This window comes from Sapajus apella, unplaced genomic scaffold (genome assembly GCF_009761245.1).
Source record: "Sapajus apella isolate SASKATOON/1434 unplaced genomic scaffold, GSC_monkey_1.0 scaffold7, whole genome shotgun sequence".
Classification (NCBI taxonomy): domain Eukaryota; kingdom Metazoa; phylum Chordata; class Mammalia; order Primates; family Cebidae; genus Sapajus; species Sapajus apella.
Window position 1 is genome coordinate 3922047 of NW_022436947.1, and position 25654 is coordinate 3947700.

A 25654-nucleotide genomic window follows, 5' to 3' on the forward strand; every position below is an offset into this window, starting at 1 on the left:
ATTGCCTTCAGCATTGTAACCCGGCATTCACAGGACTGCTGTCTGTCGTAATCACATGTTGCACAGGCCACACTCAAGGGAAGGGAGTTGTACCGAGCATGTCACAGCAGGGAACAGGAATCTTGGGGGTCATCTTAGAATTTCAGCCTGCTACAGTGGACAGGAGAGAGTGCGCGGCCAATGCCTGTTTATTCTTTCTGTACAAGCAGAGGGATTTAACACACTGTAATTTGGGGGAGGGTGCGTTTGGAGAGCAGGATCAAAAATATTATTTTAAGTATTTGTGGCTGGTGGCCTCAAGTCATGAGAGAACAGAAATGGCCACTAAATACCATCTAAAGATAAAAGCTTAATTGTAGTGGTTCAGCGTGAATGTTTGGATTTATAAAAATAAAAGTGTTTTGATAGGGCAATTTGTTGGGAGTCATTTCAGAGCCCACCCTGGTGGGGGGTGGGTGAATAAAGAGGAGCTCATTTCCAGCGTTGGAAGTTCTTGTACAAAACCCACGCATTCACCTGCAGGTAGCCATGCCTGTTGGAGAAAGGCCCAGTTATTCCTAGTCCAGATTGCTCTTAACCTGGAGGGCAAAATCAGAGAGAAGATGTCTGTCTATGTCACATTTAAAGAGTCAGAGGAAAAAGTATCTGTGATTTGGGGTATTATTGTCCTGCAGAGAGGTCTGTCTTTTAGGCCTTTGCCTGTCAATGTGTTTGTTTTTTTGTTTTTTTTAACATGCATAAAACATAGAATATTTATCTTCTGGGCAGAAAATGCTGTCTCTAATCACTTGTCCTCCCTGGTTTTTGTTCCCTGAGGACTATTTAAACCAGGTCTCACTTAATTCAGTTAAACAGAGTCTGCTTTGAAAAAACAAATGCTTTTTTCCTTCCATTATTAACTAGAGGTCTTCAGTGTCAAAAATATAGATAGGAAGAATTTAAAAAACCCTGGTAACACCATGCAAAAGTGCATCAACATTTTGCTACATGTCTGTCTATACGTTTCTATAATCTAGCACTTACAAATAATTTCTACTTACAATTAAAAGTTATAAATTCTAAAACTATAAATTTGATTATAAATTTATGAAATGGATAAAATAATGCATAAAAGTATGTAACTAAATATGTAAATATATAAAGAATTATAAGTTAGGGAATTCAGTTTTCACAGTATATTTTTCATTTAGACATATGATGTGGATATTTCCGTAAGTTAACAGATAGTTTTCTGCAACAGCAGTTTGTTTTCATAGCCACTTAGATATACCTTTATTTATTTAAATACTCTTATGTGGGCTATTTTAAATTTCACAGATTGATGGGTTGCGATTCAGGGACATCTCTGTTTGATCAGTAAGCTGTTCTTCCCGATTGAGATCTTGTTGCCTTCACCCAAACGGTCTAATGTTCATTGATTCAGTGCTTGCTGCTTGCAAAGGCAAAACTGTTGCTTTAGGTTTACTTTTTCTGTGGCCGGTTCCCAAGGCTACATGCAGAGTTTTTAAATACCTCTTTTGTGAGCTAGAAGACCTAATAAACAAGCCACTTTGTTGAGACTGGGAATATTAGCACTGGCACAGTTTCTTAATTTTACTGCACGTTTGCAGACATCATGAGGCTGAGAGGTGGTCCAGCTGCACCTTCGTTTCACACATTGACTCTGTGTACAGCTTTGTGAGTTGCTATTTTTCTTTTCCTTCTAAATAGGCCGCTGGTGGCAAAAATCTGTTTAAACAAAGATAAGCAACCATGAGTTTAAAGCCCAAACTTCGGAAGTTAGAGGTTTAACCTATTAGACACCCAGACTTTTTGCATATGTGAAGAGTATTAGGATTAATGGAGAAAGGGGCACTTGGATGTTGGTGGGTTTTTAGTCAGTGAAGAGAATACAGTTCCATGCTAGAGACAGTCACGAAGAGAAGTTTTTGACACAGTGCTTCATTTTGCATAAATGCTGAAAACAGACCCATGGAAAGAACCTAAATCAACATTATCGATCTCTCTTGATCCAGTTGAGTCTACATTTTGAAAGCTCCGTTTTTGGCTTTTGGAAATACGTAGTGGTATTTTTGGTTGTTATCATAATGGGAAGGGGGATGTTACTAGCACTGAGTGCCCAGGGACCCTGGAATTTGCAGGAAAATCCTGTGATCGACAATATCAATATGCCCTGGTTGAGCATCTCTAATCACTTCAGAAACTGTTCATTTCATCTGAGGCATGGGGCAGACAACAGGAAACTATGGCCCTGAATTTTTTTCTAAGCTTCCTAGAAATTGTCTAGTGCCATTTCCCTCCCCCGTTTCTCATGGAGGTTCTGCATAACTGTGGCTAGAAGATACTGGTCGATGGAAAGAGCTTTGGTTCAGGGAAAAGTAGGACAGTAGTTTGAAGTCTGATACTGCTCTCCATCTGCGCTTGGCCTCCACAAGTTGAGTCATTTTTTCTGATAAAAACTGTCTGGTTGTTTGTCTCAGAGACTAGCTGTTGAAAAGGCGGAAATCATCCCGTACTGCCCAGCTGTTAGCTCTGCTATCCTCAAGGGAACCCAGTCTTTGCCAAAAGAGTCTCAGAAAAGGCCAGACAGGGGGAGTTGCAGGGAACATTGACTCAGACTTAAGATTTATTTTCAGGCTGTTTTATTCCCTTAGGTGTGAGTGGAAGCAGAAGCTACCTATATCATAGTTGGTCTCGGAATGCCAGAGCTGCAGGGGGCCTGGGAGACCACCTTGTCCCACCTCTCATTTTATTTCCTAAGAAAAGAGATCCAGAGAGGTTCAGTGACTTGTTTGAAGTCACAGAATCAAGTAGTGACAGAGCTAGGTCTAAAACCCAAGCCTTTCGATTCCAAACAGAGATTCTTTCTGCTATGCCAGCAACTACCCCTTTGACTTCTTATTTCTTAATGAAGCGGTGCTGACTTTCTTTCTAGAATGTCTCCCTACCCCCACGAGGCATTGCATCATTATTACATCCAAACCTTGTGTACTTTCTCATACCATTGGCTTTACAGGTAACAGAAAATAATCTTTTGTGACTAGACATCAAATGTGTCCTATTCATGATCCGATAAGCAGCCATCCGTTGTTCAGTCATGAAAAAATATTCAGAAGCATTGCTCTACCTTGTCTTTTGGGAGACAAATACCAAATTAAACTGTTTGGGAATAACTTCTAACATATGGTGGTTGCAAGTGTTTTCCGGCAGGACCGCAGAATAGCTCTGTTTGCTTGTTCTCATAATAACCTGCTGAGATCACTAGTTTCTATTTATGGTCTTTCTTAGAAAGAAAATTTTATGGCCTCCTGTTTTGTTTTGTTTTTTTTTTCATTCCTTAGAAATTCTTCAGTGCTACCAAGTTGAAGAACTGAAGCTCCATTGTTTTAAATAAAGAACCTGAAGTTAAGGTACACTAAACCACTACCACAACCCCAAAGAAGCAGAGTCTGTTGTTTCCGGATTCATTTACAATAGTTCTTCTCTATTCCAGAAGGAATGACAGAACTCTGGCTAAATGACAGAGGAGATCCACCTGAGGGTGGAAGGACTCAGAGGGATGCTTTTAGGAGAACCTGGACCCCACTTCCAGAGAAAGATTTGAGAACCTGAAAATATTCCTCTGGTTGTCAGCAGTGCCACAAAAGCATTAACTTGATAGTATAGTTTAGCTTTAAACAGTTCCTTCAGAAAAGTTGGAATGAGAGGTTTGCCTAAAAGTTATAATTGCTGGTTAAGATGAAAAGGCACTGAAGAAGCATGTGGATATGAGCACAGTGTTGCTGGTGATCTGTGGAGAAATTGCAGGGAATGAGAGAGATGCTTTGAGACTGGAAATATGGGCCTAGTTTTCAAAAAGGGGAAAGGAAGATCAATCAGTTATGAATTGATGAACTGAAAACGAGTCCCTTGGTAAGCAAATGGGCAAACTATAATCTACTGAGTTCACTAAAGAAAAATGGTATTTTATGACCCTCACCATTTTTATAGTGTTAATAGACTGATAAATCAGAAATGCTTAATTAACAGTGTTGTCCTGGTTTTAGCGTGGCATGTGATACAGACAACAATAAAACAGTTAACATTTATTGAGCTCTTATGTGAAAGTAACTCTTCTAAATGAATAGAGAAACATCAGATTCTGCTTCTAGGGTAGTGGTTTAGTGTACCTTAATTTCAGGTTCTTCATTGAAATAATGGAGCTTGCCTTTCTTATCTCTCTCGTTTCTAGAAATGTGATTGGAATGAATAACTTGGCTGGAGGCTAGCAATGTGGGATGACAGAGAGCCAACCTTGGTCCTTTACTTCCCACTGCTCCAAGACAGCCTGTCCTTAGCAGGCCTTGAAGCTCTTGGATTCTGGTGGCATTTAGAGATAGAAGAGGGTTCATCGCCTCAGCTGGTTGAGGTTCATCAGAGGAAGGAACATGCAGGAGCAGACTGCCAGTGGCTGCTGCGCTCCCAATAACTGCTGTTGCCAACTGGCTGGCCAGAGTGGAGTTAAGAAATAACTCTGTAGATGTCTGGGAAGTCACTTTCATGTTCACAGCCTGCACATGGTTTTCTCAGCCAGTTTTCAGTTACCATAGCACCATCTTGTTTCTGGGTTAGACTATCGATGAATTAGTTTTTATCTTCACTACAGTTTTGAAAGGCAGATTGGATTTCTCATGTTCCAGTGGCGTAGAGAACATGAGTGATTTGACCCAAGGTTACTGCCAGGATCTACAGAGCTGATGTAGAATACGTGCCTTCTGTCTCACTAGTCCGGTGCATAACACGAGGGTTCCAAAGGCTAAGATACACGGGTATGTTTCAACACACATCATTCCAGAGAGGTGAAGCATACATGGGAGGTCTCACAGAGCAGGGGCCAAAGGGGCTGGAAGCCAGAACCTTCCTGGTCTCCCATTTGCTGACCTACAGGATTCCCTTTGCTCTTATCTTGGGGTGGAGGGGCACCTCCTGGCAGAGTCATGCCTGAGAGCATTTAAACAAGACAAATAGTACTTTGTACCTGTCAAGCACTTTCCCTTTTCCCAAGTGTGGCCCTCTAGGGTTGAGATTATCTCAGTAATGCTTATGACATATTTGGCTCATAAATAAAGCATAGGTTTCTAGGAAGCATGCATGCCGTTTGTTTTTTCCCAGAAACTCCATGGCCCCTTTTGTGTCTCATGCCTGATGTCTTTGGCATTGGATCTGGACTTGGAGGCAGAATTGTTGCATGTTCAGAGAATTCTGTGGGGGTAGTCTGGGGAACCCTTTTCAGTCACCCATTGGGCGATCCTTATGTCTGGTCACCATTTCTCTTGTGAGAGAGTCTGTAGTGTCGATTTCAGTTTTCAACTCTGAGTTCATGTGCCATTTTGGACGTCAGTTTTCTCAAATTAGCGTGACCAGGTCAGGCCAGATGATACCTAGTGTTTCTTCAAGCTTCACCAGTCTGTGGTTTAGAGCCTGCTGTAATCCAGAGTTTTTCTGGAATGAATGGCAAAGTACCAGATTTTCTTCTTTTAGGGTAAGACGCAAGAAAGTAAGAATAGTAAACACCTGAGCTTGTGCCTTCACTGAAGGATATGAGAGAAGGGCCTGGGTGTTTCCAGGTGAGGTAGCGACTCAAGTGTTGCGAGCAGAGCATGTATACTGTGGGAGGGGGAATGGGGCTGCCTTCTGTTTAAGATAGTGGAAGGATGTAATCCCAGCACTTTGGGAGGCCGAGGCAGGCGGATCACGAGGTCAAGAGATCAAGACCATCCTGGCGAACATGGTGAAATCCCGTCTCTACTAAAAATACAAAAAAAAATTAGCCGGACGTGGTGGCTTGCGCCTCTGGTCTCACCTACTCGGGAGGCTGAGGCGGAAGAATCGCTTGAACCCAGGAGGCGGAGGTTGCAGTGAGCAGAGATTGCACCACTGCACTCCAGCCTGGCGACAGAACAAGGCTCCGTCTCAAAAAAAAAAAAAAGATAGTGGAAGGAACCAGAGAGAAGAAGCTTAAGCAAATATCATATGTAAAAATTCATATGTGAAAAACACAGCTTCTGGTACTGCTGGTGAAATTTCCTGCAGAGGGCAGGAGACTTCATTAGAACAGCCTGACCAAAACCCCCTCCAAATTTCCTTATATAGTGAACATGTAAAAGGGTTGAAAACTGCAAATTGAAGGATAAGGGACAGAAGGAAGAATATCAACAAGGAATAAAACACGAGTTAGGAAGGATATCTAGAGAATTTAACTGGGTAGTAGGAAATTTAAATCTAATTTCTCATGTGGGGAGTTTGGACTTAGACTGAGTTACGTGGGAGGATTTTAAGTGTGGGACGGTTAAAAGCAGACATTTTTTGGCCTTGGCATGTGGAATAGACCAGGCAAAAAGCCCTGCTGGGGCGCCAGCACTCCCGTCCAAGAGTGTGGAGGTAGTCTAGACTTGGGGATAGAAGTGGAGAGAAGCGAGAGGGAAGAATTGGTGGCCCAGTGGCGGCTGCTCTCGGCATCCCAGTCTCTGTGGCTTCCACACCATGGATGAAGAGAACAGAATCGCAGGTTCTGCACTGCCTCAGCCTTGAACGGTTGGCTTGGTCATGATTTTGGTGGCCTTTCATTTGTTGGTGAGATTCATCTATCTGTTGTGGCATGAAGAAGGGGCAAGAGAAGCACTCAGGGACGGTTTGAGTTTCTCAAAGCAAATCAGAGGACTTCTCCATCTGATAGAGATATATCTGGAACAGCTCTGCCTGCTCTGAAAGGATCCTGAGAATTTCCTCCATTGACATAAGGAGGTTGCCCTTCTCTCAGGCCCAAGTTACAATTCAAAAAGCATTTTTTGGGAACAATGAGGAATCTGAGCTCTGAGTTCTCTGTGTTAGTGTTTGGGAGGCAGCAGGGACTATGCTGAACGTGCCTGAGAAGGGGAGAGCAAACAGGGGTCCTGCCCTACTCCGTGCTGCTCCAACTTTCTGCACCTTCAGGATAATTTTCCATCTTGTGAGCATCACATGCAGTCACAGTGTGCAGGTGTTTTGTCACGTAAATACTGTGCACTGAACATGGAAGGTACTATTATTATTATATTTTCCCAGCATTATTTTTATTCCCCGTTGGTATTTGTTGGATACTCTTGGGCCATGGAAGGACAGGTCCTACTAGGCTGGAGGCTAGTTTGGGTTTAGAAAGAATGAAGAAGTGCATTTTGGGGGTATTTGCCGCTGTATGTGTAAATAAGCCAAGAGGTAGACAGATTAAATTTTTGTGTGCTAGCTAATTCTGAATTTTGCAGCTCTCCTGGGGTATTTCTCCCTTCCTCTCATTAACTGATTTGTTTGTATTGTGGGCGGATGCTCTTAAAATGAAACAATGGATTTTTTTTTTCACATCAAATTCTAACAACCGCTGTAGGCTACTCAGGATTGGCGTACATTTGGGAAAGTGCATCATTACTTGTTTTAATGATGAAAAATTATGTAGTTTAAAAGGAATTAGTGTGGCACATGACCCGTGAAGCAAATCTCATATGTAAAAATTCATTTTTATGTAATAGATACATTAGCCATTACTTTTAAAAAATAAACCATTTCTGAGAGCAGTTTGAGGTTCAGAGCAAAACCAAACAGAAGGTACAAAGATTTCCCATACGCCCCCTGCCCCACACACTCATAACCTCCCCCATTACCAACATCTACCATCATTCTGGTACACTGACACATTGCTATCACTCAAAGTCTATAGTTCACATTAGGTTCACTCTCGTGTTGTACATTCTATAGATTTGGACAAATGTATAATGACATGTCTCCACCATTATAGTATCTGTGTCAAGGTTTCAGTGCCCTAAAAATCATCTGTGGTCCTCCTTCTCCTAGGGTGACTCCTTTTACAAAAAATCAAATATGCCCTACCAATGGATTTATAATAGGTTTCCTTTAAATATCATCTCTCAATGCCTTTATTGCTTTATCTATTTTACATACTTCATTTACAAAAAAGGTACATTTGGGTCAGGCGTGGTGGCTCACACTTGTAATCCTAGCACTTTGGGAGGCCGAGGTGGGCGGATTACGAGGTCAGGAGTTTGAGATCAGCCTGTCCAATATGGTGAAGCCCGTTTCTACTAAAAAAATACAAAAATTAGCCAGGCATGGTGGCGCATGCTGCTGCAGTCCAGCCTGGGCGACAGAATGAGACTTCATCTCAAAAAATAAAAAAGGTACATCTGGATACTACCAAGCAAGCTGTGTATATATATGTGTGTGTATGTGTGTGTGTGTGTGTGTGTGTGTGTGTGTATATATATATATATGTATCTATATATCTGTATCTATATATAGATATAGATATATAGATAGTAATAAGGCCCTTTAAAACACAGCTTCTGGTACTGCTAGTGAAATTTCAGTAAAGCAAATATCACTTCAGAACAAAATAGCCCCCCACCAAAATAATCCCTGGCACAAACCTCCAAACCTCTGGTGTAATAGAGTTCCAAGCTCAGCCCCCATTTTTTAAAATTTAAAGAAATACATACTATGCCTAAATTTTTGTCCTAGAAAAGAATTGAGTGCTCTTGAAATTTCACTGTAATGGGGTTTGACTTGTGAGCCATTTTTTTCCTTGGGACTTTGACAAGGTCACCTTTTTCCTCCCGGTTGGCATCTGGCCCTTTTCTGTGTGTTGTGTGCAGGGTACTTGTGTGAGAGCCACTCAGATCTAAAGTGCACTGGCCTTGAAGTCAGGTCCCTTCTCTCCCTGCAAGGGGAGAAGGAGGGTGACCTAGGGGATGTCAGGAGCCCAGGCCAGCTCCTCCCCACCTGAGCAATGAAGTCAAACTGTGTTTTGCTGGAGGGAGGCCTTGCTTTCTAATGTGAATTTGAGGCATGTCCTCTGAATCATTTATGGACAGGGTCAGCTTGACCCGGCCACACTCCCTACTTCTATGGCTCCAGTCTTTGGGAGGCATTCTGTGCTCTAGGCAAGGCTCCTAGCCACGATTTTTAAGCACAAAGGCTTCTTCTCCTGCCTACCTGGGAACTGTCTTTTCAGCCAGAGACCCACTTGCAAAGGCATCCCTTTTTCCCAGAGGACAGCGCTGGGACTTGGATGCTGTGGAGCTCAGATGGAGCCCAGGCAGGCCTTGGGCCTCTTGCTGCCAGCCCAGGGTCTGCTTTCTGAATCCCATTACCTGCTGTGCCCACCTGCTTCACTGCCCCTGGGCAGGCATTACAGGGGTAAATCTAAACAAACTCGTGAGGCAGAAAGAGGGTGTTCTCCATCCTCCTTTCCCCAAGTTGAAAAGCCTTCATAGCTCCATTTTAGGTTGCCTGCAATATTTTAGAAAATGATAGGGTAGTAGAGCTGAATAGGTTGTTAGCAATGACCTATAAATATCCCTGTGTTATTACTACTTTCTCTGCTGGCAGGGTTTAACCCGGGATCCATGGAATCCCTCTGCCATCTGCAGGCAGACTACAGGGGTGGGTCAGCCTCCTGAAATGCTGGGCTGTGTTTGTGTGTATGTGGCTGTGAGAATTTCTCAGGGAAGACTGTCATTAGATTCCCAAAAAGGGCATTAGATTTTCAGCAGGAGCTTTCATTAGATTCCCAAAAGGATCCAAGCATCAAAAAAAGGTGACAAACTACTGATCAGATTTAAAGCACACCTCCACCCCCAGTTCACATACACACACACATACACGTGCACACACACACACAGAGATTTACAGTACACACATGCACACACAGAGATTTACAGGACACAAGCACACTTATACACACACATACACACACAGAGATTTACAGTACACACACACACACACTCACACGTGCACACACACACACACAGATTTACAGGTAAAGGAAGTCTAGAAGAGGCAGAGTGACCACCAGTGAAGTGCAAGGCTGGGACTAGAACTCACATCCCTAACTGATTCAGTGCAGCACTCTTCTGTTAGCCTGTGCACAAAAGAGGCCTGTTGGGCTGACTACGGGATGGCAAAACTGCTTTAGAACATGCTATACAAGTACTCTGGATGATGGGGCACAGGACGTACATTCTGGATAACTCATTTTGCACCTAGGGACAATTCTATGTAAGACTGACCTTTAGTCATTCATTGTTCTGCCCATGCTCTCACTATATTTGTTGAATGGGTGAACCTCAGTGGAGAGTACTATACGGAAGACAGATTAGTAGTTTTATGCAGCCAGTTATTTGAACTTAGGAATTATGAATCCCTGTAATTCCAGCACTTGAGAGACCGAGGTGAGTGGATGACCAGCTGGTCAGGAGTTCAAGACCAGTCTGGCCAACATGGTGAAACCCTGTCCCTACGAAAAATACAAAAATTAGCTGGGTGCGATGGCACACGCCTGTAGTCCCAGCTGCTTGGGAGGCTAAGGTTGGAGAATTGCTTAAACCCGGGAGGCAGAGGTTACAGTGAGCCGAGATAACGTCACTGCACTCGAGCCTGGGAGACAGAATGAGACTCCATCTCAAAAAAAAAAAAAATTATGAATCCTTTCTTTCCTCCCCCCTTGTTCCCCTTTCCTCACCCTCATGACCTCAGATCTCAGGGCAGTTGTTAGCAGCAGGAGGTGGCCCAGATCATAAACCACTCCTTCCTTGCAAGCTACTTTGGCAATTCATTAATGACCTGAAATGCTTCAGAGCCAAGGTAATTTTTTATACAAAAAATAATTCTTAGAAGGATAAAAATTTCTCCTAACTTATGTGATTTGTAAATTTGGACATTTAAAATATTTAATGGCACTTATTTATAGCTGTTGGGAGGTATAGCTCTAATTCAGATTTATCTTTTATTTCGTTAGGATGTTATAGAATAATAGATCCAAACGAGATAGTTGTTGAGTGCAGCAACTATTTATGATCAGTGATCTGTGATCTGGGCTAGGTCCAGAGAGGGGTGGACAAACAGTTTACATCTGGGCCGTGGAGTTTGGAAGGCCTCGTGATAGGATATTTAAGTAAGTTGGCAAAGAAGGGAACATCAAAGAAAAGGAAAAATGTGTCAAGTTAAGAGTTCCTTAAAGGGCTTTACTTGCTTAGGGAAATGAAAGATCATTTCAAGGTTTATCTGTCTAGGGATGCCTTTATAAAAGAATTACATTTGTTCTGTCTTAGGTAGTTTCCTGATTGGTAAAGATGAAAATAAAAGCATATTCTAGGAAGAACACTGTGAGAAGCAGGTGTGCAAGTAGAAAATGCCTTTTTTATTTTTTAATTATGTTAGTTTTTTTAAAAGAGCTTTTTAAAAGATTGCTGTGCAGTGGAGTGTTAGGTGCATGACGTGCATTATTGAGTTTAATTCTCACGATACAAGGCTGGCACTATTGTTAAGCTCACTTTACCAGCATTATTATTAACCTCATAAACCAAGGTTTAGAGGATGGAAATATCTTGCTCAGGCTTGCACAACCAGGATTCAAATTTAGGGCAGACTGACTCCAAAGCTATATTGCCACAATGCCATACTGTGACCATTAGGATTGGAATGAAGGTGTTGTTTATAAGAATAAAAGGAGACAAAACCTTATGGGATAGTTGGAGGATGTTTAAAGCAGAATCTGTAGATAATGGGGAGATAAAACCTGACACAAATTGGGGAGATAAAACTTGACACAAATTTTTAAGGGAAGCTACATGTGTATTCTCTGAGCTGGGTGAAGAACATTCATGTTGTGAGGCAGGGGTTCGATCCTATTAGGAGATTTCTTCCAACTCAGAGATGGTGTGATGTTACTTGAACCCTTTGGCAGAAACATGCATTAAGGCCAAATAACCATCATCCTGCTTTTTGCTGAGGTATCACGGCAAGTGATACCAGGAGTCTCTCCGTCTAATAAACTCTTGGCATGTTTCTACAGGTTTAGTGCAGGGGACCATGTGTTCGTAGTGGATGACTGTCTGTGAGCCTATCTTTATCTAGCTTTAGAGGCTGCCTCAGATGAAGCAGCAAGCTGTGGTAGAAAATGCCTGGAATTTGGAACTGGCTGGACTTGAGAGGGAATGTCAGTTTCGCCTTCCAGCAGGTGTGCATCTCAGAGCAAAATAGCTAATTATCCTGAGCCCCAGTTTTCTCATCTGTAAATGGTGACGTGTTTACCTTATATTAGGAAAGCACCCAGCTCGTTTTCTGAAAATCTAGTGTGTCCAGCACTTAGTCCATCAGGCAAGTGTAGCATCTGATCCTGTCAACATCATCATCCACGATCATCACCATCATGGTTTGTGCTTCTTACAACCTCCCAATACAATTGGACTGTGAGGCTCAAATACCCCTTTCCTAGAGAAACAATATGGAAACAGTTCAGCCATATTCAAATGTGAAATAAGAGTACCCTAGTTCAAGGTCTCTCAGTAGGGGACAGAGATCTTGAACAGTGGACTGAAAGCCAATTTATAGGATTGTCACGAGCACTGAGTAAGAAAAACGCTATGAAATTGCTTTGTAAACCCACAAAGCTTGATTCAGATATTAGAAGAGTAAAATGTTATTATGCCATTGCCTTTGAAAGAATTAAACTAAAATCCCATAACCCTTGGGTTCACATGAGTAGTACTTTCCTAAAGTGTTTACAGGATCCAAAAAGCCTTTCTCTTTGAGGCTCACGTTGCTCCTTTCCCTGGTTTTTGGCCTCCAGGACCATAAGTCCCCTCTCCAGCTGGCTGGCATTAAAGATGGGCCCACTCTGGCCTGATCCCGGCACCAGCAATGGAATGTTGACCTGTCTGCTGAGTCTTTGGAGCCCACCACTGCCAAGGAGACCCAGCTGGAGCTAATTTGCTGGGCTGAGTCATAGTATCTGGTTGGAACCGGTTTCTTTTCAATCACAAGGATCTCCGTGAACCTACTGAGAGCTCACCACTTTGCTGAGTTCCTAGGTGTGGGTGGGTGTTCAGGCACGGTTAGGCTTCTGAGGAAGATCCTTTTCCAGAGGGGAGGTTATGATAATACACTTGACAACAACTGTGAATGCTTCAAAACTGCCTATCATTAGGGCTAAATGGTTTGTAACATGAGAATGACTGCATAATCCAAAGTAGGGGGAGTTCAGGGAAAGTTAGCAGAGTTAGAGAGTGTTTATTATTGGTTATCCAGGGGATGTTCATGAAAACATTCATTAGTGCTGCTCAGAAGAAAGAAAACAGAGTGTCAGCAGAGGAGGCCAACCTGGGCAACTTCCATGGGAAAGTCTGGGCAATCAGAGCCTTGCCTCGGGATAGAATGGTATTCCAGAGCTTTAGTGGCCAGCACAGCAGACCGGGAGTTGACTTTGTAGTTCCGGGAACTAAACTGTGGCTTGGAAATGCAGGGACTGGGGGTTTAAAACCTGTTGCATTTGCATGTTACATTCCGTTATTTATTTCTTTTTTTGTCACCTTAGTTTTGTCTTGAAAGGATTTGTGTCAAACAGTTGCAGAATAGTCACCATCAGGCAACCCGGAAATTTGTCCTTGGGGAGCTACTTAAGCAATCGGATGCTGACTTAGGTTGTTGTATAATCAGGAAGTCTGGTTCTAATCTTAGCCTTGCCACTGTTCTGCTCCTTGCTGCCCAGAGTGTGGTCTGTGGAGTTGCAGCATTACCTGGGAGCTGGTTAGAAATGCGGAATCTTGGGCCTGCCTAGACCTGTGAATGAGAAGCGACGGCTTAGAATCCCCAGGTAATTTATCGGCACGTAAAACTTTGAGAAGCGCTGACCTGAGTGGTAAACTCTGGGAGGGCATGGGCATTTTCTAGTTTCTTATTTATTATTTTGTAGCCCCAGTGCCAATCTGAAGTTTAACACACAGTAGCTGCAAAATCCTTGAATCTTCCTCTGACCTTGGACATATTTGAACTTCTAGGAACTTTGTAAGCATCTAGGGACTTAACTGTAAAGTGACGAATGGAGAGGGGAGTTGAATGGAAATGGAGCCAGTGACTGAGAAGCTGAGGTGAGCATAGAAGCACAGGTGGTGTGAGTTTTTGTTGTTGTTGTTGATTTTTTGTAGAGATGGGTCTTGCCATGTTGCCCAGGCTGGCCTTGAATTCCTAGGCTCAGCCATTTGCCTGCCTCTGCCTCCCAAAGTGTGGGGATTACAGGCATGAGCCACCACGCTTGGCATAGGTGGTAGTTTTAATATAGATGCCTTTAACCTACTAAGTCAAAATCTCTGAGGGTGGATCATCAAGTTTGTATGTTTTTATTTATTTTTATGCCTTTAAACCACATTCTGAAAGTAAAATTTTTGTGTTTTTAAAAGTTCTTTTCATGTTAAGGAATATTTATTACAATATTACATATAATTAAAAAAATCTGTGGCCGAGCGTGGTGGCTCACGCCTGTAATCCCAGCACTTTGGTAGGCCAAGGTGGGCGGATCACAAGATCAGGAGATCGAGACCATCCTGGCCAGCATGGTGAAACTCTGTCTCTACTAAAATATAAAAAATTAGCCAGGCATGGTGGCGTGCACCTGTACTCCCAGCTACTCAAGAGGCTGAGGCAGGGGAATCACTTGAATCTGGGAAGTGGAGGTTGCAGTGAGCCAAGATTGCACCATTGCACTTCAGCCTGCACAACAGAGGAAGACTCTGTCTCAAAAAAAAAAAAAAATTAAGAGTTTCCCCAGAGGAAATGGATGAATACAATGGAATAGAATTCAGATGTTTAAATCAATGAAATAAGGCTACATGTGTAAACATGAATAAACGTAAAAAAATTTTTTTTGATAAAAGGAAATTACAGAGGATATATGAGATATAGTACCATTTACTTAACATTTTAGAGAATCCTGTGTGTAATGGAAACATGCATATATAGTAAAAGAATAAAGACCTGGATGGGAATGATAATGACTTTGAGAGGGATTAAGGGAAGAGATGGGAGCTTTAACTGTCCTTCATGTTTTATTTCTTAAGAAAAAGAAAGCAAGGAAAAGGGAAAAAAACCAGTAACATTGTAGCAGCAAACATGTAAAAATAAGATTTTTAAATTTTTTATTTAAATTTTTTTCTTTATTTTTAAAAAAATTTATTTATTTATTTGTTTGTGAGACAAGAGTTTCACTCTGTCACCCAGACTGGAGTGCAGTGGCATGATCTTTGCTCACTGCAACCTCTGCCTTCTAGGTTCAAGCAATTCTCCTGCCTCAGCCTCGTGAATAGCTGGGACTATAGGCATGCAACATCACACCCAACTAATTTTTGTATTTTTAGTAGAGATGGGGTTTCATCATCTTGGCCAGGCCAGTCTCGAACTCCTGACCTCAAGTGATCCCCCCGCCTTGGCCTCCCAAAGTGCTAGGATTACACGCATGAGCCACTATGCAACCACGGCTAATTTTTTTTTTTTTTTTTTCTTTAAAGACAGGTTCTCACTCCATCGCCTGGGCTGGAGTGCAGTGGTGCAATCATGGTTCATTATATCCTTGACCTACTGGGCTCAAGGAAGCTTCCTGCCTCACCCTCCCATGTAGGTAGGACTACAGGCATGTACCACCACGTCTGGCTAATTTTTATATTTTTTGTAGAGACTGCATCTCACTATGTTGCCCAGGCTGGTTTCAAATTCCTGGGCTCAAGTGATCCTCTTGCCTCAGCCTCCCAAAGTACTGGGATTACAGGCATGAGCCACCTCTCCCAGCCCCAGTTTTTTTTTTGTTGTTGTTGTTTTTTTTTTTTTTTTTAAAGGAATGACTACATAATTGTTCATGATATATTTAATCTTTCTGAATGCTTAAAAGATTTCATTATGAAATGACTAACCCAAATTCCCCTGGTAATTGCAATGTAGGCAGTTGGTATGTGGCCTTAAATACTCCTAATTCTGAACCTTCCAGTTTGAAATGTATTTGTACTCAGAAAGTTCTCTCCTGGACCCCCTCTCTTGTTCTCACAGACAATTATGCTTATTAGGACATGCCCAAGTCCTATAGCTTCCCTGCAGTCTGTCCTGAGGAAATGCCACATCCCGTGTTGGTGATGTGAGTGGATTTCACCGTTCTAATTCGTTAGGGCCCTAGCCTGCAAGGGCCTCCTCTCTGCTGTCTGCTTTTCTCCTTTACTAGAGGAAGCATCCTGCTGTACAGCTAGCCTGATCTTAGAGTTCCCGGGACACACCCCACCTTCCCTTTCAGTGTTCATTTTCATAACGCTTTCACTGACACTTCAGTTTGGTGGTGGGACTTAGGTGTTCGTGTGAATCCCAAAAATTTCATTGCCTATCCTAAGCCTTATTATTTGTAATCATTCTTTTATTGCTGCATCTGCTTTCTCAACTTCCTTTCTATACCAGAAGTGTCACTAAAATTTAATTAATGAGGATGACGCCCGTTGGTCTGTGATTCAGAGAATGCTAAGAAGGCCGAAATGTCTCTAATAGCTGGTACCAAAGTAGGCTTTAAATTTTCATTTTATTTTATTTTTATTTCCTTTTTTTTTTTTTTTTTTGAGATGGAGTCTTGAACTGTAGCCCAGTCTGGGGTGCAGTGGTGTGATCTCAGCTCACTGCCACCTCTGCCTTTCGGGTTCGAGTGATTCTCCTGCCTCAGCCTCCCAAGTAGCTGGAATTACAGGCACCTGCCACTTTGCCCAGATAATTTTTTTGGTATTTTTAGTAGAGATGGGATTTCACTATGTTGGCCAGACTGGTCTCAAATTCCTGACCACGTGATCTGCCTACCTCAGCCTCCCAAAGTGCTGTGATTACAGGCATGAGCCACAGCTCCTGGCCCTATTTTATATTATTATTATTTCTAATATAATCAGTATTAGTGATGGTAAACCATGGGTGATTTTTTTCAGCTACAGACATTTGGGCAGTGTCTGGAAATAATTTTGGCTTCACAGCTGGGGGAGTGCTCTAGTGGGTGGAGGCCGGGAATGCTGCTAAATTCCTACAATGTACAAGACAGTGCCCCCACCCTGCCCTTCACAATGGATTAAATGTTATCAGTGCCAAGGTTGAGAAACCCTGCTCCAAAGATCCTCATACCATGAATATAGTCCTATCAAGGAGGGACAGTGAATGGAGCTGCAGTGCATTTAGTGTGGGACAGTGTCACAAGGGATTGGGAATCCCAGGGAATTTATATGTGTTAGTGCTATTTCCTAGCTGTTTGGCTAGTCCAAACAGCTTCAATGACGGTCCAAAGCATGGTGGGGTCTGGAACGTTCATGATATTAGAGATAAAGGTTGGGTGGATATTAAGGAAAAACCAGAGCGGAACAAAGTGCAGGCCAAGGAAAAGCCACCTCTAGTGTTTTTGAGCATGGCACCTTAGTATAAACTACACCTTCATGCTATTAGAAGTGGAGGAGAGCTTATTTAAAAATATTAACATGATCAGTGCAAAATGTGGTAGGTCATGACAGCAAGGACCCCCAGTGAATCATGCCTCTGCCACCGTCCACATTCATCTGCATTGTGATGCTGCCATTCCTCTCATCAAGTGGTGGAGTCTGTTTTCCTGCCCCATGGGTGTGGGCTGGCCTTGTCCCTTGCCTTGACCAAAAGAACGTGGAAGATGTAATGGTATGTGATATCTGGGCTGTTCAGCTTTGGTTTTTCTCCCTCATGGAAGATTCTGCCATCATGGTAGGAAGCCCAGCCTGATCTGCCCTTTGGAGAAAGAGGCCCAAGTGGCTAGGGGTCCCAGCCCAGCACAGTCCCAGCCAGCCTTCCCGCTGGTGTGCATTGTCAGGGAACCCAGATGCAATCAGTTCACCCACCCAACCCAACCCACTGATGGGTGAGAAGTAATACATTAATGTTATGGTTACCTTCAGCCACTAAACTTTGGGGTGGTTTTCTACACAGCACAAGATAACTGGACATTGTCTAGGAGGAGCTTCATATCGAGCGGTGGATGAGGTATTTGCTGTAGAATATGTGCGTAGGGTAACTATCACATCACGGTTAAGAGAAACTGAGTTCTTCCTCCTTTGTCTCTTGTAGCACTTCTCAGAACTTCTGGATGAGTTTTCCCAGAACGTCTTGGGTCAGCTCCTGAATGACCCGTTCCTCTCAGAGAAGAGTGTGTCAATGGAGGTGGAACCTTCCCCGACGTCCCCGGCACCTCTCATCCAGGCTGAGCACAGCTACTCCCTGTGCGAGGAGGCTCGGGCCCAGTCGCCCTTCACCCACATTACCACCAGTGACAGCTTCAATGACGGTAAATTCAGAGCAGGAGGAAGCCTGGACCTTAGTGCCTTTGGTTCTGAGCTCTTGAGGGTGTGGGGTGTGAATTATATTAAAGAGGATGTCGGCACCCTCGTTAGCGAGATACCTGCAGTGTGTAAAGCCTGATGCTGGGGCTGTGGGGAAAAGCAGAAAGGCACAGGGCCCATCTTTCCACACCGCCCAGGTCCCCTGGGAACTTGCTGTAACTGAAGGATGGTCATTACTCTCTTTCACCCTGTGGCTTCAGCAGCAGAGCAGCCTTTTGCAAAATCGGCTAGCCTATGTGGCTGGTCATTCCTGCCAGTAGAGTAAGTCCATTATTTCAAGGGGTTATGGCATTTTTTTTCTGAGAAAGAATTTTTCCTACCATTCTTCTATAGGAGCTTCTTGGGCATCCAAGCATCCAACCCACTTCCAGCATGTTCCATTGACCCCATGTCCCCCACCCCAGATCACGGTGGACATTCCTAGGCTTTCTTGTTGGTTACCCTTTCATGCCCATCGTCAATGCCATGAGTGTGGTATTTGTTGAAGATTTAGTTTTTCTGGCCTTAGAGATGTTAAGATGTTTTGACCGTTACTCTACAGCTCTTAATTGGTAAAAGCTGTATCTTGTTCCAAATTCTCCAAGGCTTATACATCTTTTAAGTGTAATTTCTGCCTACCTGCCTGCCTGCCTGCCTGCTTGCTTCCTTCCTTCTTTCCTTCCTTCCTTCCTTCCTTCCTTCCTTCCTTCCTTCCTTCCTCCCTTCCTCCCTCCCTTCCTCCCTTCCTCCCTTTTTTCCTTCCTTCCTCCCCTCCCTCCCTCTCTTCTTTCTCTTTCTTTCTTTCCTTCCTTCCTTCCTTCTTTCCTTCCTTCCCTCCCTCTCTCCCTTCCTTTTTCTTTCTTTTCTTTATTCTTATCTGCTCTTTCTCTCTCTCCCTTCCTCCTTCCCTACCTCCCTTCCTTCCTTCCCCTTCCTACCTCCCTTTCTCTCTCTCTCTTCTTTCTTTTTCCCTTTCTCCTTTCTTTCCTTTCTTTCTTTCCCTTCCTTCCTTCCTTCTTTCCCTCCCTCCCTCCCTTCCTTCCTTCCTCCCTTCCTTCCTTCCTTCCCTCCTTCCTTCCTTCCTTTCTCCCTCCCTTCCTTCCTTCCCCCTCCTCCTTCCTTCCTTTCTTCCTTTCTTTCTTTCTTTCTGTTTCTTTTCTTCTTTTCCACTCTCTCTCTCTCCCTTCCTCTCTCCCTTCCTCTTTCCCTCCCTCCCTTCCTCCCTCCCTTCCTCTCTTGTCTCTCTTTCCTTCTTTCTGTCTTTCTCTTTTTCTTCTTTCTCTTTCTTTCTTTCCTTCCTTCCTTTCCTCCCTCCCTTCCTTCCTTTCTCTTTCTCTCTTTCTTTTCCACTCTCTGTCTCTCCCTTTCTTTTCCACTCTCTGTCTCTCCCTTCTTCCTTCCCTCCCTCCCTACTCCTCCCTCCCTCCCTTCTTCCTTCCTTCCTTCTCTCTTTTCTTTCCTTTCCTCCCATCCTTCATTTTCTTTCTTTCCTTCCTTGTTCCCTTCTTTCATTTTTAGACAGGGTCTCACTCTGTCATCCAGACCAGAGTGCAGTGGTGTGATCTTGGCTTACTGTAGCCTTGACCTCCTGGGCTCTCACGCAGTCCTCCAGCCTCAGCCTCCCAAGTAGCTGGGATGACAGGCGTATGCCACCACACCTGGCTAATTTTTTATTTTTTTGTAGAGATTGGGGTCTCACTCTGTTGCCCAGGTTGGTTTCAAACTCCTGGGCTGAAGTGATCTTTCTGCCCTAGCCTCATCAAGTGCTGGGATTACAGGCATGAGCCACCATGCCCAGCTTTAAATTTAATTTTCTATGTTTTCTTAGAGGGATAACCAGCTATTTTAGTACTTTAAATTTTAAAAACGACGTTTCCTATTCCCAGTCCAGCATATGCCTTCTTCTTTACAGAAGGATGACATGGTGAGGAATGCTCACTAACTTGACCTTCTTGGGTTTTGACCCAAGTGTTCACCTCTTATCCTTATACCACTGTACATATGGCAGCATCTCCTGAAGGTGGCTGCCTACAGAGCAGGTCTCCTCGTGCTTTCCCTTGGTTAAAGGCAAATGCTTGTATCAACGCCCTGAATCAAACATTAGCTTTGTGTAGGAACCCCTCCTCCAATGGGATTTTCAGATCCTTTACTAGTCTCTAAAAGAATCAACTCTGCGACCAGTAAAACATCTTATCTTGGGACAGAGAATGTTCTGGGTTTTAAAAATTTTATCTCAGATACGCTCTTCCTTTGAATAGAACAACACTAATCAGCAGACCAAGAAGCGTGGCCTTATATCCTGTAAAAGGAATATCTTCAATCTGTTGGTGGATTCTTTGTTGGATGGACCTTGTTATAGCCTTAACCATATGCTCAGATTTTTTTTTCCTGCTGAGAGTTTAAGTGCATAATGCCTTAATCCTTCTTCTCTGTAGTTAGTCAACTTTCTCTACCTCAGATCTGGAGAATAGGGGGAGGGGAAGCCTTCTGGGAAGGAGGGTGTATTAGTCCATTTTCATGCTGCTGATAAAGACGTACCCATAACTGGGTAATTTATAAAGAAAAAGAGGTTTAATGGATTCACAGTTCCACGTGGCTGGGGAGGCCTCACAATCATGGTGGAAGGTGAAAGACACATCTTACATGGCAGCAGGGGAATGAGAGCCAAGCGAAAAGGGAAACCCCTTGTAAAACCATCAGATCTCGTGAGACTTATTCACTACTAGGAGAACAGTGTGGGGGAAACTACCCCATGATTCAGTTATCTCCCACTGGGTCCCTCCCACAACATGTGGAAATTTTGAGAGCTACAGTTCAAGATGAGATTTGGGTGGGGACATAGTCAAACCATATCACAGGGGAAGAAACAGGACTAACATAATTCAGTGATACGGAGTTATTGTGAAGGTAAAATGAGATATGTTTAAAGAACTTAGGACAATGTCTACTGCATAGCATTTTAATTAACCAGTTTCTTCTTCCAATCCATGGCATCCTTTTCCTTCGGTTTTTGTTGTTTGTTTTCTTCTTTTCCTCCTTTGCTTCTGTTTCTTCTCCCTTTCCTCTTCTCTCTCTCTCTCTTTTTTTTAAGATGGAGTTTTGCTTTTGTTGCTCAGGCTGGAGTGCAATGGCACAATCTTGGCTCACTGCAACCTCTCCCTTCCACGTTCAAGTGATTCTCCTGCCTCATCCTCCCAAGTAGCTGGGATTACAGGCATGTGCCAATAGACCTGGCTAATTTTGTATTTTTAGTAGAGACAGGGTTTCATCATGTTGGCCAGGCTGGTCTTGAACTCCCGACCTCAGATGATCCACCTCCTCAGCCTCCCAAAATGCTGCAATTACAGGCGTGAGCCACCATGCCTGGCCTTTTCCTCTTCTTTATATTGATACATAATAGATGTATTTTCAGGGCACATGTGATAATTTGATGCTTTCATATAATGTGCAAAGATCAAACCAAGGTCATTGGGATATCCATCACCATAAACATTTATCTTTATGCTAAGAATATCATAATTATTCTCTTCTAGCTATTCGGAAATGTACAATAGATTGATGTTGTACATCAATAGGATTACCTCTGGCCATCCTACTGATCTGTCAAATACTAGTCCTTATTTTTTCTAGCTGTTATCCTTCTTCTATCTCCTTCTGCTCTTCCTTCAATTTCTTAATTAAATTACTTTCAGAACTGACCTCGGTTCAGATGATCTCTCTTGTGACTAAATTTATTTGTGATTTGTATCACTACATGGAGAAATATAGGAAGCCAGCCTCTTTCTGGGATTCAGCTTATATAAATGCATGCAATTTTTGTCTTAGTTTTATTATGTTAAGAGTGGACTTTAACATCAGATGAGCAGTTGAGCTAAATGACTGTGAAGATTTCTCCCAATTCTGAGGTTCTGTGTGGGGATGGTTCTTTATGACATTTGTACTTGCCTTTGCTCATGGTGTTTCCCCATTCTTTCTTTATTGCTTTGCCTGTATTATTCCCACAATTCCTATGATGCCTCTATTCCAAGCTCTACTTCCTTCGTAGAAGTCATTCCCAATACTTCTTGTATTAGTTATCTATTGCTGTGCAACAAATCTCCCCCAAAATTAATGACTTAACACAATAATGCTCATTTATTACTTCTCATGATTTCTGTGGATAAGCACTTCAGGGGTGGCTCACCTGTGTGGTTTTGGTTCAGGTCCCTCATGAGGCTGAAATCACATGTTGGCTTAGGCTGCCATCATTAAAGACTTTTCCGGGGTTAGAGGATCTACTTCCAAGGTGGCTCACTGACACAGCTGGGAAATCAATGCTGGTGAACTGGCTGCTTTCCAGGTAGGTCTCTCTGCAGGGCTGCTTGAGTGTCACCACAACATGGCGACCGGCTTCCCCAAGAGTGAAAGCTGATCCACTATAATGTCGTTGTGACCCAGCCTTGAAAGCTATTCTGTTGGTCACACAGGGCAGGACTGATTCTTTGTGGTAGGGACCGTGCAAGGATATGAATACCAGGAGGCGAGGGCCACTGGGGGCCATCTTGGAAGCTGACTGCCACATCTCTCCTCACAGTGATGTCTGTAAAATGATGGTTTTTAATCCTTTATCCCATATTCTCAGTTCCTTACAGTGTTGCTGTTCATTCATTGAGTGCTTCTTGAGTTCATGCAAGGCGCTGAAGGAAACACCCGCTTATCTGCAGAGGATGTGCCCTGTCATTCCACACTCTACGTCCATGTATACACATTATGTAGCTCCCACTTGTAAGGGAGAACGTATGGTATTTTTCTTTCTGTGTCACTTAAGATAATGGTCTCCAGTTCCATCTACGTTGCTGCAAAAGACATGATTTCATTTTTTAATGGATTAATAGTATTCCATTGTATATACATACCACATTTTCTTTATCCAGTCATCTGTTGATGAAGCATTTAGGTTGGTTTCATATCTCCTCTCTTGAGGATAGTGCCACAATAAACATACCAGTACAACTGTCTTTTTGATATAATGATTTCTTTTCCTTTGGGTAGATACCTAGTAGTGGGATTGCTGGATCAAATGGTTATTTTATTTTTAGTTCTTTGAGAAATCTCTATACAGATTTCCATAGAGATTGTACTAATTTGCATCCCCACCAACAGTGTATAAACTTTTGCTTTTTTCAGTATCCTCGCCAACATCTGTTATTTCTTGTCTTTTGAATAATAGCCATTCTGGCTGCTATAAGATGATATATCATTGCGGTTTTAATTTGCATTCCTCTGATGATTAGTGATGGTGAGCATTTTTTATATGCTCTTTGGCCATTTGTGTATCTTTTAAAAAAGGTCTATTTACGTCCTCTGCCCTTTCTAATGGGCTTGTTTTTCTTGTTGTTGTTGAGTTGTTTGAGTTTCTTGTCAATTCTGGATGTTTGTTCCTTGTCAGATGCCTAGTTTGTGAATATTCTCTTCTGTTTTGAGGCTTGTCTGTTGACTCTGTTAATCATTTATTTTGCTGTGCAGAAGCTTTTTAGTTTAAGGAAGTTCCATTCATCCATTTTCATTTTCATTACCTGTGCTTTTGAGGTTTCGTCTTGCGTTTTTATGAGGGTTCTTTCCTTAAGCCTCATGAACTAACCTCTACTAGCTTCCATTTTTCTTCTGCAGCTTCCTCACCTCTCTTAGCCTTGATTGAATTGAACAGAGGTGGGGCATTGCTCTGTAATAGGTTTTGGCTTAAGGGAATGTTGTGGCCAGATCGATCGTCTATCCACTAAAATTCTCCATATCAGCAGTAAGGCTGTTTGGCTTTCTTATCATTTGTGTGTTCACTGGAGTAGCACTTTAATTTCCTTCATGACTGGTTGGATCTTCTATTTAGACCACTCAAACTTTCTCCATACCAGAAATCAGGCTGTTTTGTTTTCTTTTCTTTCATGTATTTACCTGAATAGCACTTTTGATTTTCTTCAAGAACTTTTTCTTTATATTCACAATTTGACTAACTTTGGTACAGCAGGCCTAGCTTTCTGCCTGTCTTGGTTCTTGACTTGCCCCTTCCTCACTAAACTTAATCATTTTTGTCTTTTGATTTAAAGTGAGAAATATGTGCCTCTTCCTTTCACTTGAACACTTAGAGGCCTAATTTCAATATTGTTGTATCTCGGAGTAGGGAGGCTAAAAGGAGGGGGAGATGGGGGAATAGCTTGTTGATGGAGCAGTCGGAACACACATGAACATTTATTGATTGAGTTTGCTATTATATATAGGTGTGGCTTGTGGTGTCCCAAAACAATTACAATAGTAACATCAAAGATAACTGATCACAGATTACCATAACAGATCTAATAATGAAAAAATTTGAAATAATGTGAGAATTACAGAGGCATGAAGGGAGCATGTGTTGTTGGAAAAAATGGTGCAGATAGATTTGCTCTATGAAGAGTTGTCACAAACCTTCAACTTGTTAAAAAATGCACTATTTGCACAGCACAACAAAGTAAAGGGCAGTAAAATGAGGTATGCCTGTATATACATACATACCTGTGATAAAGTTTCTTTATAAATTAGGCATACTAAGAGATTAACAGCAGTAACTAATCATAAAATAGAATATTGTTCTATTAATCATAAAATATTGTTCTATTTTATGATTAGTTACTGCTGTTAATCTCTTAGTATGCCTAATTTATAAAGAAACTTTATCACAGGTATGTATGTATATACAATATAACAATATACTGTATTAAAAGTTAAGTGAATGTGATCTCTCTCTCTCTCTCAAAATATTGTGCTGTAGTCACCCTGTGTCTTGGGATAATGTGAGAGATAAAATGCCTCAGTACTGAGATAAAACGAGGTGAATGATGTAGGCCTTGTGACGTAGTGTTAGGCCATTACTGACCATCTGATGATGACAGAAGGAGGCTCCTCAACTTCCTGTAACCCTGGGTCATCCATCTATGATGACGTTGATGGCTGAATGTCAGGAGCAGACAACGTTGATGACTAATGGGTGATAGTGTATACAGTATGGATACAGTAGACAAAGGGATAGCAGGAGATTTCATCATGCCACTGAGAGCAGCATGCAATTTACAATTTATGGATTATTTATTTTTTGAATTTTCCATTTAATATTTTTCTGGATCACAGGTAACCAAAGGTGTAGACAGCAAAAGCACGGATGGGAGAGACCACTGTACAAAGAAAAAAAAATTGTACGTTGCTTTCCCAGAACCTTCTGGGTAAGGAAGATTAGAAGTGTATACAACTGATTATGAAATGTTGAACACATGCTAACAGCAGTGGTTAAGGTTATGTGCTCTGCAGTCGTAGACCTCGTTTCAGATCCTGCTTGGCCACTGACTGGCTATGGGCAAATGACTTAACTTCTCCAAGCCACAGCTTTCGCATGTATAAAACCAGGACAATAGCATCTACTTTATGTCTTGTTGTGAGGA

General features: G+C 42.5%; 1 protein-coding gene across 2 annotated transcripts in view; it reads left to right on the top strand.

Annotated features, from left to right (window-relative positions):
• CREB3L2 (cAMP responsive element binding protein 3 like 2) overlaps nucleotides 1–25654 on the top strand; it is a 138760-nt gene that overhangs the window by 58131 nt on the left and 54975 nt on the right. The window contains exons 1-2 of one of the 2 annotated variants that reach the window (XM_032275876.1): nucleotides 10489–13681; nucleotides 17959–18175. In XM_032275876.1, the coding sequence (XP_032131767.1) occupies nucleotides 18046–18175 (130 nt within the window). In that variant the 5' untranslated portion in view covers nucleotides 10489–13681; nucleotides 17959–18045. Of the gene's footprint in view, nucleotides 1–10488; nucleotides 13682–17958; nucleotides 18176–25654 lie in introns of those variants that run through there. The other variant, XM_032275875.1, reaches the window with a different exon arrangement.